The 20,995-nt window shown below is 33.7% G+C and overlaps 1 protein-coding gene across 2 annotated transcripts in view; it reads left to right on the top strand.

Annotated features, from left to right (window-relative positions):
- The window catches only part of ash1 (histone-lysine N-methyltransferase ash1), a 49,732-nt gene that overhangs the window by 20,395 nt on the left and 8,342 nt on the right, over positions 1 to 20,995 (top strand). For both annotated transcript variants that reach the window (XM_090113194.1, XM_090113195.1), the window contains 9 exons: positions 7,462 to 7,653; positions 8,097 to 8,232; positions 8,354 to 14,249; positions 14,339 to 14,532; positions 14,688 to 14,826; positions 14,939 to 15,104; positions 19,946 to 20,102; positions 20,343 to 20,443; positions 20,526 to 20,876. In XM_090113194.1, coding sequence (XP_089969320.1) covers positions 7,462 to 7,653; positions 8,097 to 8,232; positions 8,354 to 14,249; positions 14,339 to 14,532; positions 14,688 to 14,826; positions 14,939 to 15,104; positions 19,946 to 20,102; positions 20,343 to 20,443; positions 20,526 to 20,876 — 7,332 coding nt within the window. The remainder of the gene's footprint in view (positions 1 to 7,461; positions 7,654 to 8,096; positions 8,233 to 8,353; positions 14,250 to 14,338; positions 14,533 to 14,687; positions 14,827 to 14,938; positions 15,105 to 19,945; positions 20,103 to 20,342; positions 20,444 to 20,525; positions 20,877 to 20,995) is intronic.

Here is a 20,995-nt window from a genome sequence, read left to right on the forward strand (position 1 = left end):
GTCTATAATCTATTCATAAGTTTATTTAAGATAATCAATGTTGTGATTATCTTCCCATTATAATTTAATCAGTAATACGAACGGTACACTAACTACTGCAGTCTACAATCTCCCACATTATCACGCGGTAACCGGTCAATTTCATTTAGCCAACGGTTTCTTTGAATTGCATCGTCAAGAGACTGCTAATTTTGTTAGGGATTGAAAGTCTTCCCCTTTTATTCTCTGTAATAAAATACATACGATATTATAATTTCGTATATAGGTATATTTTTTTGTTTTATTATGATTACTTACTTACATATTATTATTATTACATAGTAGTACCTATATATTTACTTTAAAAATTTAATTATTGTATATTTCAGAATATAATATAGGTACTTATACTGTTAATAAAGTAACTATATTTATGTGCTAGTAATTTTAAATGCAGTGTATCTACAATGAGATGAATGTTAAATGAGAATGCACTTAGCCAGACAATTGACACCGGCATTAATGAGTAATTATTTATAATTACCAACAATATTTACATAGGTATGTGTTTATTTGTAAAATTTCCATGCATTTTGAAGAGGAATAGAAATAACGAACTTCTTATGAATTAGTTTAAGAGTTGTGGAAAATGATAATAAATTCTCATTCATCATGATTGTCAAACATATACGAAACTATCGTGATCGGTAGGTTATCCTAATATTCACAATGTCTACAAAATACAAGAAAAAAAAGCATGATATCTTGAAGTTAAATTCCAGTAATTAAAGTACGGGAACGATGTCCTTGGGTTACGTACAATGAGTCCGGTTGGTAGTCCGCATATTCTTGCGTCATCTTTTTAATATTGTTTCGGACTCGCTTGAAGTGCATTTTTGTTGACATGATAAATACATACGCATTCACCCTTGAATCGCTCGAACCTGTTGAAGTAATCCTGATGATAGTATAATTTATTATATGGCTTACTGACTTTAGTCTTCATCGTCAATTAGCAGTCAGTATTACTAGTTTCCTCTATGAGCATATTCACGAATTGCCACGAATCAGCCATATGCCACAAAAAAATTAGCAGACAATGAGGTTCGCACATTTTGTATGTTGAGGTGACTGAACCGTAACAGATGAATTTAGTCAATCGTTTTTGTTGATATTCCGTCTATAAAAAGCGATTTAAATATAAGTTCCATAGCATTGATTTGTGTTCCAGCTACTCGGCAAACTGCTCGCTCTGATCCGGTACTTTAATTGATACTCAACATGTGTTTAACATTATGGGAACCTTGAAATTTTATATTTTAGTAACCCATGACTAGTTTATTTCCAGCTAATTGTAGACTAATGTTTGCACGTTTATGAGAACAATATATCGTTATGATATTGTTAATACGATCCTATAGATGCAATAAGACTGATTAAATAAGGATTGATATCTTTCATCATACACATAAAATGTATAAAAATTGTAATGTCAATAACAAATATGGTCAAAGGGATTAGCAACAGGCTTGGCACAAAAAAAAAAAAGATTAACCGTCGATATTGTATCATGAATATAAATGAGATAAGACAAAAACAAGATGTGTCTGGGAGAAATAATAAGAGTCGATCGACTGCTTACGTCTAGCCGACACCGTCCTTGAGTGAAGAAATCCTTGATGAGTACAATCAACCGCCACCGGATAGCTGCCTTACAGGGCTACCAATTAATATTATTACTATTGCTATGCTCTTGAGCCTAGCCTCGGAGATCGTTACAAATGATTTATTCGCTATATGTCTCATTTTATGTTCTAATGGTAATATTATTGTCATAACATGTCCAGCAACATTGTAAGGAGTTGAATTTTAATTTCGTTGAACAATATTTTGCGTTTGTACTGCATCAAATTTACTTTATGCCTTTTAAAATTCTTGGTTATTTTATTATCTACTTTGGTTTATTAGTAACAGTACTGTTTGCATACATTAGATATTTTCTTTGTGTCCAATTATTACAGCCCTATTAAATTTCATTTTGATTGTTTGTTCTAAAAGGGCTAAGACTTTTTTTTTCATTTCAGAATTTATTATTTGTACGTTTATTTTTAGCCATATAACATCGCATTCAGTCAAATTTTTTTTATCACAATCAAAAAATAGCTATTTAGAAATAATAATGTAAAGTAATTAAAAAATTACTGAAATTCCACAATAGTGAGATTGCTTTGAATTTTTTAAGGTACATAGACAAGATGTACAGAATGTTGATGCCTTGACTCTCTGCCAAAATTATACGTCATGTAACGTTTTCGTAAATTTTGTAAGGCGATAACATCGCATTCGCAACCCTGTTTGTAAATGTTACGTAGGTGCTAAATTATGTGGTGACAAAAAATATAAAATTTATAATAAATGGCCGCGAAATGTTTATTAACCGCTCGATCATCGGTCACACTGTATTATTGTGTGCACATCTACTTATTTTGTCCTTTTATAGATATCCACATTGAATATTATGTATACAGGTGACAGTTAATTTAATTGTGAGATAGCATTTTTAATTATTCAGTGTCTTGATGTTTAAATTGTATTTTGGTTATCATTTTAACTAAATTTCATTCAACGGATGTTTGTTTGGTATAGTTATTAAAAGGTAATTTATCGCTAGCATTATCTTTAAAGTTTAAACCTGTAACATTTAGTTTAATAAATTCATACTATGATTTGTAGGCTTCCAGCAGAATATATTTTCCTAATAATCGTTACCAATTACGGTACTATACGGCCTCGTTGTGTATTATAGACATTCGCTCAAATACCTCAAGTGGCGATAACTGCGCAGGATTGAGATCTTTTTGCAGTCGTTTGTAAGAGGGAATTTCAAAAATCGATGTTATGCTGATATGAAACTGTACATTATCGCAAGTCCAACCTGACAGCAGGCGTCATGAGAAAATTTGTTCATTGTAGTTCAGGATCCATCGCCCATTTTTGCAAGTGATTACTATCAAGCTAATTTTCCGTGAGTAGCTTTATTTGGATGAGACGCCCAATAATTTCATGTACGAAACTCTCGATGGTGGTAGCTAGCAGAGGTAACAAGGATAAAATATTTTGATTTGATGGTTCTCAAATATTTATTACTAACTGAATGTTTTTTTTGTTCAATCTCAAGATAATTATCTAAATTATTCGAAAAAATATTTGTCCTACAAAATCTATGGTTTGATCAAAGAGTCCCAAATGCTCTTTCCAATGTGTATCGATAACGAGGTCATCATAAATGATTACTAACCAGCTGATTTATTCACTTATTTAATACTTATATAATTCAACAGACATATTGTTCTACAAATTGCGTGATAAATATTTGAGAACCATCAAATCAAAAAAAATTATCCTTGTTACCTCCTCTGTAAGCTACCACAATCGAGAGTTTCGTACATGAAATTATTGGGCGTCTCATCAAAATAAAGCTACTCACGGAAAATTAGCTTGATAGTAATCACTTGCAAAAATGGGCGAAGGATCCTGGACTACTGTGAAACATAGAAATAAATTACCTATCGCACTGACTCTACAGTGTACACCGTGTACCTATTTTACATATTTTTTCCTTCGTGTCCGAAATTGTATTATGTATTTGTTATTCACATACCGGTAATAACTCACATATCTTTACAATTAAAACTTGTTAAGAGCTACATAAACATGCGCTAAACTAACTTAAAATAATGTTTGTGTTCAATTATTTTAAATTACAATGTATGTGTATAATTGTAAATTTATGTTTTATATGTGGTGATCGAGAGATCAGAAACATGCGATTGTGTGTCTTTTGAGACAATGATCAACAAGTGTATTCAATAAAGGATCAATGCCTGCAAGATAATCTATAAAAAATAAATTTTATTGAATAGCTTGTTAAACAACGAAGAGCGTGCACGTGATTACTGGTTGTACATATACATCGCGGAACGACCTTTCTCGCCCTTCCGCGCAATTTGATCAGCCTCCGACCGATGTTCGATTGTCTTTAGCAGTCAAGTTCACGGCCTCAATGATTCGCACTTTTCGTTGCTTATGAGTTATGACGTTTTTCGTTTCTCAATATTTTTTGTCGTGATTAAATTATGATATTTGTTTATGAATGCGTTCAAAAATAATTAAAACGTTTTTTTTTCTTTATTGACAAAATTAATCGTTCACACCTTTTAATTGTGGTCTATTTATAAATAACAATTTATAGAACCTCATAAATATGTTATATTCTGTTAAATTAAATGGAATTGACGAAAACTTTGTAGGTAGGTAGGTACTTATTGGCAGCGCCATTGCTAATAAATCTAGAACATCTTTATTGTTCTATTCATCATATTATTACAAGATCAGCCTCAATACACGATCATTCTGAGGCGGTCCATTATGAGTATTGTTCTCGACATTTGGCTTGGGGTCGATGACTCGTGCAATCAACTATTTAGTTGGCTTAGTTTTGCCTTGTCTCAAATAACCGCACAACACAAGACGTGTCTATTGCCTGTGTTATATTATTGTTTTAAGATGTTTTTGTTTTAATGTTTATCTAATCAACAATATCAACATAGGAATTGCCTGTTTTTAAAATAAAACTTTTGGCCGATTCGAAATTATAATAAGAAACATTTTCCTATGGTAACACCGTTAGGTAAAATCGTTGGGTAAAATACAATGTTTAACATTAATAATGTAACACAAAATAATTAAATTGAAGATACATAATTACTTAAGACCCACTATTTAATGTTATTATCGAGACGTATTATATTATAACATATTTCGATTTTTTACATCTGCATGTTTACCAGATGTTTCAACAATACCTAAAGTAAATTTTTAAATATGTACATTCCTATTATAATGGCTTTTATTGCACGCCTCATAAGCGAAGCGTTGAGGTGGGTACTACTGTCACTTCGCGCAAAACATCTGATTTTTCAAACTTAAAATGTCTTTATGTATCATACATTGCACTTGTAAGATAATACATACACACACATATTAAGAAAAAACACTATTTTTAACGTTCATGATATTTTTGATGTCATTTTTGTTATTTAAACTAGTTAAAAAACAGTTTAAAAAAGTTCTGTCTTGGACGTCCGTGTGTCTGTATGTGCGGATCCTTTTTCTTGTTAACACGATAGCGACCGAAATACTTTACTAATCGAGTCTTTTTTTTTCTCTTACGCTTGAGTATGCTCAGGAATAGAACCCTTTCATTTTTCAGGGTCTGATTCGATGTGGTTTAATTGTTATTAAATAAACAAAAATAATAATTAATAAAGATTTATTAAAAAAAAATTACGAGGCGTGCACTTTTGGATTTTCCAAATTATTTTATATTTATTACGAAGTCGATACAGTAGTAATTGTAATTTAATACCGACAGTCATACTCAAATTCATTTCGCTGGGTGAACGTCCAAGTTTGCCACAAAAAATTGTTTACTACTAGCGGTTGTTGTTCGTAATTTCTTTTGTGTCTAATGCCTATGGTCCAGGTCGAGGTAACTTACCCACTTGAATAAGTTTTAAACATTTTATACCGATGTTACCTGTCGTAATATTATTATTTTTAGACAATATTAAATAAATTATCTGAATGCTTATGCAAGCAGCAAGATGTCTAAAGATGTCTAAAGGTTACAATTTGTATGAAATGAAAGTATGTATACTTTCTCAATCGACATTTAAATCTACGATAATGTTTTGTGTTTGTTTGACTGGCTGTCAGATATAAATCTCCGCGGATCACGAGGTGGTTAATGTGATATTCGTGTCGGCGCCGGCTCGCAATAGGCACATATGCACCGTTAGCATATTGTCTTCAAATGCTTTAGGATTAGGTACATATTTGATAATATAAGCGCTATATTCAAAGTAGTAGTGAGATCAATTAAACGTTATTGTTATTTGATGATGAATAGTAAACATTCTACATAGCATTTATAGTAACCATTTAAATAGATGGGTCATACATTTCAATTTCATTTTGTAGGCTGTAGAGTGTAGGTAAGTTGTTACCTGAGGCTAAGTTGTAGCCGGAAAGTTTAGTATTGTTTATGGTTTCGAAACCATTGAAAAAGCAGGTGGATAGAAACAGTTTGTTTAATTTCAGTTTAATGAATCCTTATAAAAGCTCTCCATTTTCCAACATTCTTTTTTCTTTTATTTACATTGTTCTAATTTGTGCCTGTATTCTTTATTTTTTGTATAAAATACCCTTTATTAGTAATTTATGTAAATGCTTGGTTCCCTATAGTTACCTTTTGTTTATATGGTGTAAAAACGCTATGTGTGATATTCTAGCCTTGATAAGGGCCACGCGGCAAGTCGACCCCTTGATATGTTAGGGTTGCTTGCCCTTCCGCCTTATTGATTAGCGCCTACGTTGCATCTGATTAGTGTACAAGTAAAGTTAGTAACCAGTTTCAAATTAATGGTTTTATTTGAAGCACTTTCAAGCTTTTTTTTCATGGGCAGTGACTTATTTGAAAAACGATTCTTCTTTGGTTGGATACGCAATCCCTGAGTGCTATAGGCTATAGTCTATACCATGTTATGAATATTGTAACTATATCAAAGTTTTTTTTAAAGTTAAAACTAATCAGAAATGGCCCCGATTTCATCAGTCGTTTCATTGCTAACCATTTTTTTTTATAATTTACCCCCTGTCAAATGATTGTTTACTTACTGTGCACTCATTAAATTATTATTTAACTAGCGGTCCGCCCCGGCTTCGCCCGTGGTACCTACATGTTTAAACTATCCTATCTCTCAAGTTGGATCGAACTGCACATGGTGTGCGAATTTTATTATAATCGGTTAAGTGGTTTAGGAGTCCATTGAGGACAAACATTGTGACACGAGATTTATATACATATATGTATTAAGATAACAAGGCACCTATGTTTGGTTTACAAGTTTTCATGAAGTACTTTTACACATTTTTTATTTTTAAACATATGAGAATTAAGTAACTAACTCAGTGATCGTGTATAAAATATAAGTGGAAAACGTAATAGACAGGCGCAGTATTGCGGTCAGAAGGGTAGCTTGCGACACAGCGGTTGGTACTATTTGCGCTGAATCAATCTTGTCGGCTAATAGTACCTCTCGCTCGATATGATTATTATTGTTACCGTATTCTGCAACTTGTTGGAATAATTTGATATCATCGACTAACGTAATGATTTATTCAAATTTCGATTGGCATTAATTTTCATGTAGGTACAGAATAACAACCAGAACCAATATTAACAAATCAATAAAGCAGTTTCAAGTGAACATAAACAGTTATTGATGTCCTTTAAAATATCGAATATTTATTAAATTTATGAATGAAACTATTTAAATAAGATTCGCTTAACACACGTTGCAGTTTAAATAATATTTATGTTTGCTACATTATCTAATCTTCAATGTGTTTTTGTTACAGTTCGCATCACCCACAGCTGAGAGCGTAGTATGTGGCAGTAGCTCATCATCTACCACATCGTCGTCATCGTCATCATCGTCCTCATCATCTTCTTCATCATCGGATTCGGATACTGCGGATGCCGCTGGCAGTTCCACGCACAACCCGCCCGATGATTCGACCGTCGCATTGGCAGCAGCTTGTCAATTGCAGGTATGTTTTCGTGTTTATTAACCCATTGAGCCCCAAGCGGCCCGATCGGTCCACGACACAATAGATTTTCTATTGTGTCTGTGTTTATTGATAATTTCAAACGTCCGATAACAGGAATTTGAGCTAGTATCTATTTAAATCATTAATTATTGACAAACAATGTTTTGGTTATAAATAGATTAACTCAGCTAGTTAATAGAATTTAAAAACATATTGTTTGCCACTGCAATACATATGTATTGAAGTGGCAAACAATATGTTGTATGTTTCTCTGTCTGTGTCTCTATTAGTAAAACTTTGTTTTATACTTTAATATTACATTAACAATTAATATAGCGGAAATCCATATTTTAAACCGAAAAAATATTATAATAAAGTGTTATTAAGTGGATTCATAAGACGTAGATAATACGATGACGTAATCAACCAAAATAAATCCACAGGTTATCGACGATGCGGACCTCGCGGAACTATTTCCAGAACAATCATCTAGCGCGCCGGTGCAGCAGCCCAATTTCTCGTCGTTTTCCGTGCACAACACCTCGCCAGATAACGACGATAAATCAATCGCGGATAATGGTAAGTTTTCCTTACAATGATTAATTTATGTAAACGATGGATGACCTTAATTAACTTAATTTACATTGAAAATTTATTATTTTAAAACGTGTAACTTTATTTCATTATAAAATTGTTGTAGGAGACGGATCCAGCAGTGAAATGGAGCTTACGCCCCAGCTTGTGACTGCTGCAATACAAAGAGCAACGGCGGATTCTTCTGGATCTGAAAACGAGTGTTCGAACTCTGACACTGTCCATCAAAATACATCCCATTATGCGTCAAGTTTGTTGCAACAATTTGTCGCACAAACACAGCTTTTAAGTAGTTCAGCTCCATTAACAAACATCAGTACATCAACATCACTACCTTGTGGACTAAATGGGAATCAAATCGACAGTGTAAATACTATCAGCGATTGTGTGCTCGGGCAGATAAATACTCTATCTGAGATTGCACCAATTACTCCGAATTTCTTGAATAATGGTAATAACCAGCATTTAAGTCCTCAGCAAACTGAAGAGCTATCTCAAATAAATAAAGATCTTGAAGAAATAACGTCTGTCACATCATCAGTAGATTTATCCATACCTAACCCACCAAGTTTGGAAGACTGTGTTGATAACAATGATTTTATGAATTTAGATATTACAGCTGGAAGTTCGGAATTAGGTAGCGCAAGTGATCTTTTGAAGAGTTCGCCGATAACCGTAGTTAGTAATACAATAGCTTCAACAAATCAAATTGACACCCAAAAGCTGGATTCAATCAGTACGAATTCGGTAGAATCTCAAGAAGACTCGAAAAATATCGTAGTTGAATCTAGAAGGAAAAGAGGTCGTCCAAGGAAAGTGAAAAAAATTGATGAATTCTCTAAAAAAGAAAAAGAATCTCATAAAGAAGATAAACCAGTTGTAGTTAATGTAATTAATGACTTTCACAATAGTAATGATCCACCAAATGTTTCACCTGATTCTGGAATTCTTTCTAACCACAATTCGCCAACACATTCTCCACTACGGCGACATGATGTTGACGAAGGTAGTAGTAGACACAGTAGTAGAAAATCGGTACAAAAGGAGAACAACACAGCCGAAAGAAAAAGTGCGAGGTCAAAATCAAAAACGAGAAGTCAACAACATAATAGATCAGATTCCAGTGACTGCGACTATAGGAAGAAAAAAATTGAGAATGAAATCAAACAAATTAAAACAGAAGCACCGTCTCCGGTACCTCTAAAACAGGAACAGAATAAATTTGACAAAACAAAGAAAAGTGACCGAAAATTGGATATAGCTGCTTTAGATAGAATGTTATATGCCACGGACAGAGTTTTATATCCGCCACGCAAAAAGCCTGGCAGAAAACCTCAAGCAAAATCAAAACCAACTAAAACTACTTCCAAAACTTTAAATGACAAAAATCAGTATAATTCTGGCGACAGTGATAATGATTCTATTTCACCTAATAGATCAGTGTTATCTGGAGTTTATGCAAAGAGAAAAGAACTTAACAGCAAACTTGCAAGTTTACCTAAGAAAAGTAGTAAAACAATAAATAATTCTTGGAGGGATAATCAAAGTGAAAATGAAGCAGCCGCTGACGACATGCTTGATCCTACGTGGAAAGAAATCGACCTCAATCCTAAATACAAAGATATTCTGTCAGGATACAAAAGCGATTATGAATTTAAACCTTATAAAAGTTGTAGCAGGCTGATTGAATCGGGTTACAAGAGTGATTATGGATGTAGATCTGGCTATAAAACCGATTGCTATAGATCAGGCTATAAAACTGATTATAAATCGGGGTATAAAACTGATAAATCTGGTTATAAAACGGACTACAGTGTCAGAAGTATGCGAAGACGTATGAAAAAATTAAAGAAAACACGCTCTGTTCGAAATAGATCATATTACAAAAATCAGAAACACTTTGTATCGGATCAGGAAATTTTATTATTGACAAATAAAACATTTAATAGCCTAACTCTTGGACATAGTTCAAGTGATTCAGAATGTGACACATATTTAAGAAAATCTAATGCTAGTCCCAAATACATCAGTGTTTGTACCAAGTATCCGCTACCATCAAAATATGACTATAGTTTCAAGAAAATGAGTCAAAAACATGTATTACGATTAAATTCTTCTGATCCATTTGCACCTGGTCCAGTTTTCAGCGGTCTTCAAAGGCCAGTAACGACTTACAATATTTTCAAAGTTAGTAATAATAATAATAACACCCTTTTGAAGTCCCCATCGCAAGTTAAACACTCTGGCGGCAAATTACCGTCACTCAAACCAGTTTTTACCCACAAATTTGGAATATCACCGTTAACGTCGACAAAAATGTCATCTTCACAGAAAGAAAACGAAAACTTAAAACAATCTGAAAGGAATCTTTCACCTAAAAACCGTAAACAGAAATCTGGATCATCTGTATCACCTAACACGAAAAAAGACACTGTGAAACCTTTACCGAATATTTTTGAAAAGGCGAAAAATAGTTATATACCAAATAAATCTTTATCGAGGAATGTATTTTTAAATTTTAAAAAGTCACAAATTAAGCCTTCGTTTAATATCAAGAAACACAGGCGAACTGTTGTCCTTGCCCCTCCTAAAATTAATTTGAAGCCTACAGAGCGTCCTTCTCGACTTACCATAAAAACTGAAAATAAACACCATCGGCATAGAAGTAAAAGGCGACACAGATCCCGCTCAGTTTCAAGGTGTAGAGATTCTTTCTCAAATCGTAATGCTCCTGAAACAATAGATCAAAAATTTAATCAAGACATGGACAGTCTCATAACAAATTTTATAAAACTTTGTCATGTAGCTCCAAAACTTATAGCCAATGTTGCATCAAGTCAACCAAAAAATCAAGAAAAAGAAAAAACTGTGTTAGAAACAACAGCTACAAAAATAGTAAAGCGTGCCTCGAAGAAACGAAAAACATCAGATAATTTAGAAATCGCTACACCCACATCAAAACGAAGACATAAGAAACAATTAACCGAATCACAGAATAAGGGTGGAAAAGATACAAATGAACATAAATTACCCCTGAAAAAGAGACATTATCATATTAATTCTTCCACAAGTAATACTCTGAGTTTGAGTTTGGTTACCACCGAATTTGATGAAAATTCCAAAAATGGCTCTAGTTCTGAAAAATTCTTGTGTACAGAAACAGACTGTCTCGTTGATTTGCAAACTCAAACGTCTGAGGGATCGCCTAAATCTAAAGTGGTTTCTGAAAAAATTAAAAAACCCAATGACTCTTTAAAAAATGTAGCCTTGTTATCGGGTGAAAATAAAAATCAAACAAATGAGTCAAGTAAGACACAAAAGTCAGATGAAGATTCTGAAAATGTGTCAATAAAGGACGACATTATTTTATCAAATATCAACAATGATAATAATACAAATTCAAGTGAAATAGTAGACGATGATTTACTAATTAAAAAACCTTCTGCTGAACAGTCTGATTTATCCAAGAAAATTTATGAAACATCTGAGAAATTAAAAGCAGTGCACAAGATGGTTCATGATTTAGAAAAATGTTTACCAAAATCAAAGGATGTCGATGTAAAAACGGAAACATCAAAGACGGACAATCATCGAGTATCATCGCCTAGATCTGAAACAAAAATGTCACCAGTCAGAAATCCTATAGTGACACCAAAAAAGCGGCATAGATTAGAAGCGGAGAAAGCGGTATCACTTTCAAGTTTGGATCAAGTAGTACAATCTTTATCAAAGAAACTATCGGAAGATAAATCTAATGTTAATAGTGAAACAATAGATATAAATCAAAATACTTCCAAAGAAGACCTAAAAGATAGTGAAAAGTCGAACAGTGAATCACCTGATGCTTCTATAGTTTCAAACAGTGTAGTTGATCCCCTGAAAAGCATGTCAGCACGTTCGCTTTATAAAAGCTCTATACCTCCTGCACAGAAATCGGAAATCATGACTCGAAAGAAGAATAGGCTGGAAGGATTAACAAGTAATTTAGTATCAAAAATTAATCCAAGCGCAGCCACGAAAGTTCTGGATACACTTTTGAACAATAACATACGGAAATCGATAGAATCTCGAATCTTGGAAAAAGAAAAACATAGTTCAGATGGTAATAAAACAGACGAAAAGAATAAAAGCAGGGAATCTGTGAGTAATCAAATCAATACTCGCGCTAGTGTTATCAAGTCACCAGTTTCAAAGGGTAAAGTGTTGGAAACGAAAAGAGTAAAAGCATCTGACATTTTACCAGACCCTCCCGTAGTTGTAAATGTGGATAAACCTACAGGAATTTTTGAGCCCTCTATTGATTTAGAAGATCAAATTCCTAAATCATCAATATGTGTAAGTAATATATTAGCAGACTCAAATAAAAACAGAAAATTAAAAAATCTGGACTCAAAGAGTTCACTGTTGGCTTCAATTGATACAGAATCTGAAATACCTTTAGCTTTAATATCTGAAACTCCAGATCCTATCATAAGGCCTAAAAGAGGAGAATCAATAGCAGCTGTAATATCTGATAAAATTCAAGAGACTAGCGGAGGTCATAATTTAAGACAACATAAAAGAAATCTGACAAGTGATAGTGATGACACAAATGAAAAGAAAAAGAAGAAAACATCTAATAATCTCATACGTGAGAGTAAGCTAGTTTTACCATCTAAGGTTCTAATTCCAAAGATCCAGGCGGAACGATTGCCAATGGGCGATTTCATAAAGAAAACTAGTTTACAAGTTAAGAAGCCTGACTTGATTACCGTCGAATCTAATGATAAGACGAAATCGGGTGATAGTTTCAAGAAGAAGACCAGAAGACGCAAAGCTTTTAATAGAACAGGATTTCCTAGCATTAAACGGAAAAAGAAAAAGATTGAAACAAATAATACTAATAATTCATATGATCAATTGGCTTCTGAAGATACTGATAATTCTGCATTTGAAAGAGTTCCAAAAGACGGTGAAGCTATGCGTAGCTTTTTAGAACGCACAGGTACCAAACAACCCGAGCTAAAAGTAGTGTTAAATAAAGATGATTGTCCGAAACAAGGCCGTTTAACAGTTGTTGCACTAGAAAAATTACAAGGTAAAGAAATATTAACTGACAACAATAACAAAAAACAAGGGGAGAAGGTAATACAAGAAAAGAAAACCACATCTTCAATCTTAAGAGCTCCTGCTTTGCAATTAAAACAAAACAAGACTGATAAAGAAGTTAAAAATCACATTAATAAATGGGAAGTATTAAGTGAGACTGATAGTATTCCTTCAATGGCCAGTTCGCTCGGTAATGATCCAGAGGACAGTATACCATTAAGTTTATTGAATGTCAACCAGAGCAAACCAACAAGTAGATTTGACACTTTAGACCGATTAAAAAGAAAGAGTAGAGCGATGTCACCATCAAATGAAATAGAAGATATATTTTCGAAACGCAAAGTAGTAGAAAAGAGCGCCAAGGTCGGCCTTAGGCCTAAATCAAGTTTGGCTGTTTTGTATCCAAGTGAACGCAGACTCACTCGAAGTTTTGACAATGTCAATGACGATGGAAAAACTAAAACAAGAAAATCAGAACACAAAAAATTGATAGGAAATACAGAAAAAGAAAAAGTTTTGAATCCTATGAGCATTGTTACCAGACGGAAATCGAGATCGTGTCAACTTAATAAGAAGCCGCGCAATGAAGTATATTCCAGTTCTAGAGAGAGCTCTATAGATACAGTAGTAAGTCGCAAATTAACATCCAAATCTCGTGAACCTTCTGTTGATACTCTTCTCGACCACGATGAAAATGAGCCCCTGCCTCTTAATGAGAAAGAAATTGACTTCGAAAAGAGCATAGATGTACTCTCGAAGAGTATTATTTGCAAGAAAAGAATAGCAGCATCGCGTGATCACAGTCCGTCTAGTAGTATTGATAATAGAGACAAAGTCGTCGTATCTAAGAAAAATCCACGGCTAAGAAAGAAATTCTTATTAGCTGGTTTGTTCTCGGACTATTACAAAGAAGAGTAAGTTTTTCATTCTTATCATTCTTTTTTATATTCTATTTGTTATTATTATTTTTAATTATTTGGTAATATAAAAAAAATGTTTTCAGTCCAAAGCCGGAAGGAAAGGGGAAGAATCTTGTCACTCAAACAGAATTTCCTCCGGGTTTGTTAGCTCCGCCACCGTATTGTGAACGTTGGGTTAGAAAGCGACTTATCCATTTCACCTTACCGTATGACATCTGGTGGGAACAACATTACAATCAACCTGTCCCTTCGTGGAATTATAAGAAGATACGCACCAGTAAGTACTCTCTTTGTAAATATGTACTTTTAATAAAATGCGTATTGTAGTAAATACGTATTTTATACGATATAAATGGTAACATTGTTATTACATATTAATATATACATATTTTATATTTCCCTTTTAGCATTAATTCATTCAATTTATTTCAGATGTTTACTACGATGTAAAACCGTCTGCTGAAGAATGTGAAAGTGTGGCGTGTAATTGTGCTCCAGCTTCTGGTTGCAATGAGGACTGCATCAATAGGCTTGTATTTTCTGAATGCTCTCCTCAGTTGTGTCCTTGCGGGTAAGTAAAAAATTAATTCAAATTCATACAATAAAAAAATCTTGAATGTGTTTTGGCTAATCAATAATAAAAATATACAATAGTCAACACTTAAATTGTTTAATTTTTTCAGAGACAAGTGCAAAAATCAAAGGATCCAACGCCACGAATGGGCTTCTGGTCTGGAGAAATTCATGACGGAAAATAAAGGCTGGGGTGTTCGTACCAAGGATAAAATAACGTCAGGCGACTTTATTCTAGAATATGTTGGCGAGGTTGTGTCTGATAAGGAGTTTAAGGTTAGTTATTAATATATAAATTTTTTAATTTTGCTAATAGATGCATGCAGAAAACTATATAAAAACTAACATAATAAAGGTGAAGAGTTTGTTGGTTTGAACAATTATAAATGTTAGTACCTTAGAGTATAGATATCTATAGAACGCGAACAACCAAGTGGGAACAGTAGGCACAGGTGGGAACAACACGACGTTCCCGCCGCGCGCTCTCGTAGTCGTGGTTGAGTGCTGACGAAGTGCGTTGCTCTGGATTTTTATTCTCATCATATCTAGGGATAAACATGGTGAAATGTGCAGTTATATCTTGCAAAAACGATACTAGAAAATACACAAAATTGAAATCCAGTATCACATTTCATCAGTAAGTCGATTGTTATACTTATTTTTATGAAAATAAATCTAGCATCGCGGGGGTGAAGGGGAGGTGGGAGGCGGACACGCGCAGGCTCGCTCGCGCGCCTCACTGCCGCCACGTGTAGTCCGTTTTCTTATGGGCATGCTTGTATGGAAAGGTATACATTTTGAGTAAAGCAATGAAATTTGGTTCGAATGTTGTACTTGTCCACCTAAGCCAAAATCGCCTGGTAGCCAGTGTCTACTCCCCGGCAGAAGGGAGGGAGGGGGGCTTATAGAACAGAGCGCCCGGCGCTCGGAAAAAAAATTCTGGCGGATTCAATTGGCCCTTTGAGTCGAGTTTGGTGTCGTTATCAGGTAACTAGATGATGCCCGATTCATTCCCCATACCAGTTTTTTAGGGTTCCGTAGCAAAATATGTCACAATCTTTAAAATAATAAACTTTTGGCAGTGGTAAAATCCAAACAAACCAGTATATTTTTATATTTTTGTATGAAACTTGGTTTATAAAAAAATACTGTCTGAAAGGCCATTTCATGCAGATTATAAAAACATTAACATGTAACATATATCTTACCATTTTCAATGTGAAATAAATTATAGAAAGTACAGGAACGTTCGTCAGCGCAGCGTAGGGGACGGCTAATAGACCCGAAAAATAAGCAATAACATAAAACAAAAACCAGTCAAGTGCGAGTCTGACTCGCACATCGAGTGTTTCGTACTTATTTGTCCTATACCATGTTATCTTGTCTGGTAGGACCTGGTTAACTGATACACACACACTTTCTTCTTTATAATATTAGTGTAATTTTTAATCATCTTTAAATTATAAATGAAGTCAGGTAACATTGTTAAAAATAAAGATATATAATAATAGAACGTTTTTGTATTAATAATAATGACAACCACCACCACAATTACATAATTCGGTACATTTGAGCTGGCGTATAAAACACTTCAATCTGGAATTGCAAGATTTCACGCACCGACATCTTATCAATTCAAAGCTTCTCTTTTCTTTTTATTTCAGATGGGCAAGGAATATTTAGATTTTTTTAGGTCCCTAAATACATATATAATATATATAGCCTGTAAAACTGTCCTTAAGGTGTGTTGTTTAAGGGCAGCTTCTGTGGGAGGCAAATTTTCGATTTGCCTGTCCGTTTTTGTTAAAAATTTGTTTGCGACCCTCATTTACTGTCACAGCGGGGTACAATGTGAAAAACAAACATGTACTTATAATAATTATAAAAAAATATAAGTTCTGGATAAGAGTATCCTTAAAATATCGTGACCGTCCTTACCTATCATGCATTGTAATAACAAACTTTTCAATTTCACTGTCTGCATATTTGCCACTGTAAAGTGCTTCAAATCCTCGTGTGACATTCGGATATGCCTTCCATACCTCAAATGCAGGTGTACCTATAGTTCTTTTAGACCTTCTAGCTTGGAATACATGATATTCTGTACTAGCCATATCTGTCGACTGTTCTTAACATTATTTTGGCTACTACTACTATATCGTGTGTTCCAAAGCTAGAAGGTCTAAAAGAACTATAGGTACACCTGCATTTAAGGTATAGAAGGCATATCCGAATGTCACACGAGGATTTGAAGCACTTTACAGTGGCAAATATGCAGACACTGAAATTGAAAAGTTTGTGATTACAATGCATGATAGGTAAGGACGGTCACGATATTTTAAGGATACTCTTATCCAGAACTTATATTTTTTTTATAATTATTATAAGTACATGTTTGTTTTTCACATTGTACCCCGCTGTGACAGTAAATGAGGGTCGCAAACAAATTTTTAACAAAAACGGACAGGCAAATCGAAAATTTGCCTCCCACAGAAGCTGCCCTTAAACAACACACCTTAAGGGCAGTTTTACAAGCTGTATATATTTAGGGACCTAAAAAAATCAAAATATTCCTTGCCCATCTGAAATAAAAAGAAAAGAGAAGCTTTGAATTGATAAGATGTCGGTGCGTGGAATCTTGCAATTCCAGATTGAAGTGTTTTATACGCCAGCTCAAATGTACCGAATTATGTAATTGTGGTGGTGGTCGTCATTATTATTAATACAAAAACGTTCTATTATTATATATCGTTATTTTTAACAATCTTACTCGACTTCATTTATAATTTAAAGATGATTAAAAATCACACTAATATTATAAAGACGAAAGTGTGTGTATCAGTTAACCAGGTCCTACCAGACAAGATAACATGGTATAGGACAAATAAGTACGAAACACTCGATGTGCGAGTCAGACTCGCACTTGACTGGTTTTTGTTTTATGTTATTGCTTATTTTTCGGGTCTATTAGCCGTCCCCTACGCTGCGCTGACGAACGTTCCTGTACTTTCTATAATTTATTTCACATTGAAAATGGTAAGATATATGTTACATGTTAATGTTTTTATAATCTGCATAAAATGGCCTTCCAGACAGTATTTTTTTATAAACCAAGTTTCATACAAAAATATAAAAATATACTGGTTTGTTTGGATTTTGCCACTGCCAAAAGTTTATTATTTTAAAGATTGTGACATATTTTGCTAGGGAACCCTAAAAAACTGGTATGGGGAATGAATCGGGCATCATCTAGTTACCTGATAACGACACCAAACTCGACTCAAAGGGCCAAATGAATCCGCCAGAATTTTTTTTCCGAGCGCCGGGCGCTCTGTTCTATAACCCCCCCTCCCTCCCTTCTGCCGGGGAGTAGACACTGGCTACCAGGCGATTTGGGCTTAGGTGGACGAGTACAATATTCGTACCAAATGGCATTGCTTTACTCAAAAATGTATACCTTTTCCCATAAGAAAACGGACTAGTGATCTTAGTGATGTAACCTAACCAACGCTGTACTCGATATAAAGTTTACTAGAAGAACTATATTTTAACAAATTATTTATTTCTTTAAAATTAAAACTCTTCTAAAAATGTATTATAAATAAATTTGTGGTGTGTTTTATATGATAGACTTTCTAATATTATGAATGCAAATTGCAAATGTATTATAGTGTAAATGTAAAGTATGTAATGCACCGCTAAATTGATTTTGAACATTTTATAGTAGAATGGATAAAATTAAATAAAAAAATTGTTTATATGATTTATTATATTATCATTGTAAATTACTAATTATTTCTTATTTTTATTTAACATTTTTAAAACATTATTATTATTGTTTCATTTATTATTAAAGAAATAGCACCAAACCCGAATTTTTATTTTATTAACTTTAATATCGAACTCGTTTTTCTGATATTCATAAACATATTTTTTTAAGTACTTAAAATTAATACAAGAAATATTCAAATGGGATAAACACTTTATTCTCTTGGCAAACAAATTTAAAATGACATATTATTATTTATACTTATGACATATTATTATTTATACTTATTACTTATTTATACTATAACTATACTTTATTCATACATTTCTCCTTAAATAACATATTGAACATAAAATTTACAAAAGATACATAGTTATTTACATAACTTATCGATAGCTCGGCACGCAATTGATACCTACCCATCCCTATTTGTCACACATACATCTATATATTATCTATAGCTCATCTGCCTACGATGTGCACAAAGCAATTTGTGCAATACACTCGCTCTATACTACTGTAATATATACTCTAAGGTTAGTACGTTAATAAACAACTACACATACAATCATCTATTATAAGGTCGTCAAAAAATGTTCGATTCTTATTTCGTGGCAGTAATGTTCAAAGTCTATTGTATCCCTCATTAGAAAACTCTGCCTAGTACACGCGTGGACAGAGTTTTGCTTCGGACAATTTAGTGTGATTGTTATTTGTTAGTGTAGTTGTTTATTGTTGTTGTGAAAAATGTTGTTGGAAATGTATTCTAGTACACTTATGCGTGCAATTATCGTATTTAAAACGCAATTTCTATGTATAACTAGTTGACCCGACAAACGTTGTCCTGTTTTTTTTGCAAATTGTCGAACCCGTGAAGTTTATATGGCCGTTACGTTTTCTCATTTTTTTTTTCATTTTTTAGCGCAAATTTCTTGAATTTCTCTTTCATAAGATCCTTTTGACAATGATGAACATATCAAAACATGTATAATCGAGATAGTTGTTACACATCAAACAGTTTTACAATGATAAACACATTACCTTATGGCTCATGTACTATATATGTTTTCCATTTGTGTTGAATATCTGTAATTACTCCTAAAATTTTATGTTACATAAAATTGTTATATCACTACATAGTATAAAACAAAGTCGCTTTCTCTGTCCCTATGTCCCTTTGTACGCTTAAATCTTTAAAACTACGCAGCGGATTTTAATGCAGTTTTTTTTAATAGATAGAGTGATTCAAGAGGAAGGTTTTAGTATACAATTTATTAGGTTTTAGACAAAGCGGGCCAAGCCGCGGGCGGTAAGCTAGTAAATAATAATAATTGAATAAATGGCACAGGAGCGCATGGCGACGCGTTACGCGCGCGACACGCACCACTACTGCCTGCACCTGGACGGCGGGCTCGTGATCGACGGACACCGCATGGGCGGCGACGGACGGTTCGTTAACCACTCGTGCCGGCCCAATTGTGAAATGCAGAAGTGGACTGCTAATGGTATGATTGGATTTAAATTATAAGTAAAATATGGGGATCTGATTAACTAGCCTCCTGCCCGTGATTTTGATGTTGCTTTCTATTTTTTTTTAATCATTGGGGTAATTTTGTGTTTTGTGTTACATAGAAAATGATTTTTCGGGTAATATTTATTAACTAAGTTTTGCTTTTAAAATCCAATAGAGCTGACCTTTCTTTTAAGCAAGTAAATCATATTGTAATTAAATAATTTGTGTACAGGTACATTCAGGATGGCATTATTTGCACTACGTGACATAGATTCGGGAGAAGAACTTACCTACGATTACAACTTTTCACTATTTAATCCAGCTGTTGGACAGGTAAATTTCATTTTGTGATGAAAATAATTCATTTCGGAGTAAGGGTTATGTTCAGTATTCAAAACGCTCTTTTCTATTTTAGCCTTGCAAATGCGATTCTGAAGATTGCCGCGGCGTTATTGGCGGGAAATATCAACGTATTACGAAACAACCATTAAAAACACAGTCTAGGACACCATCCAATGCTTCTAATCAATCAAACAGTTCGAATGGCAACCAACCTCGCGTGGGAAGGCCGCGTAAAGCGGTTAAATGCAATAAGAAATCTGAACAACAGAGTGTTTCGGCGTGCGATATCAAAAACATGACCATACTCAAATATCAACAGCATTTGAATAAGCTGTGGCAAGAACCACAGTTGAAACCACTGACTGCTAAAGAAAGGAATCTCGTTAAAGAGAGACATTGTTTCCTATTTAGAAATTTGGAGAACGTAAGTACATAATTTTTTGTGTGAATTTTTAAATATTACTAATAGGGAAATAATTTATTCATTCAATTTCATTTAAATTCATTTATTTGCCACATCTGTTCAAATAGTTAGCTATTAAT

This window comes from Colias eurytheme, chromosome 19 (assembly GCF_061535395.1).
Source record: "Colias eurytheme isolate Ceu_HAF_F1 chromosome 19, ilColEury1 Martin Lab GWU primary, whole genome shotgun sequence".
Lineage (NCBI taxonomy): Eukaryota > Metazoa > Arthropoda > Insecta > Lepidoptera > Pieridae > Colias > Colias eurytheme.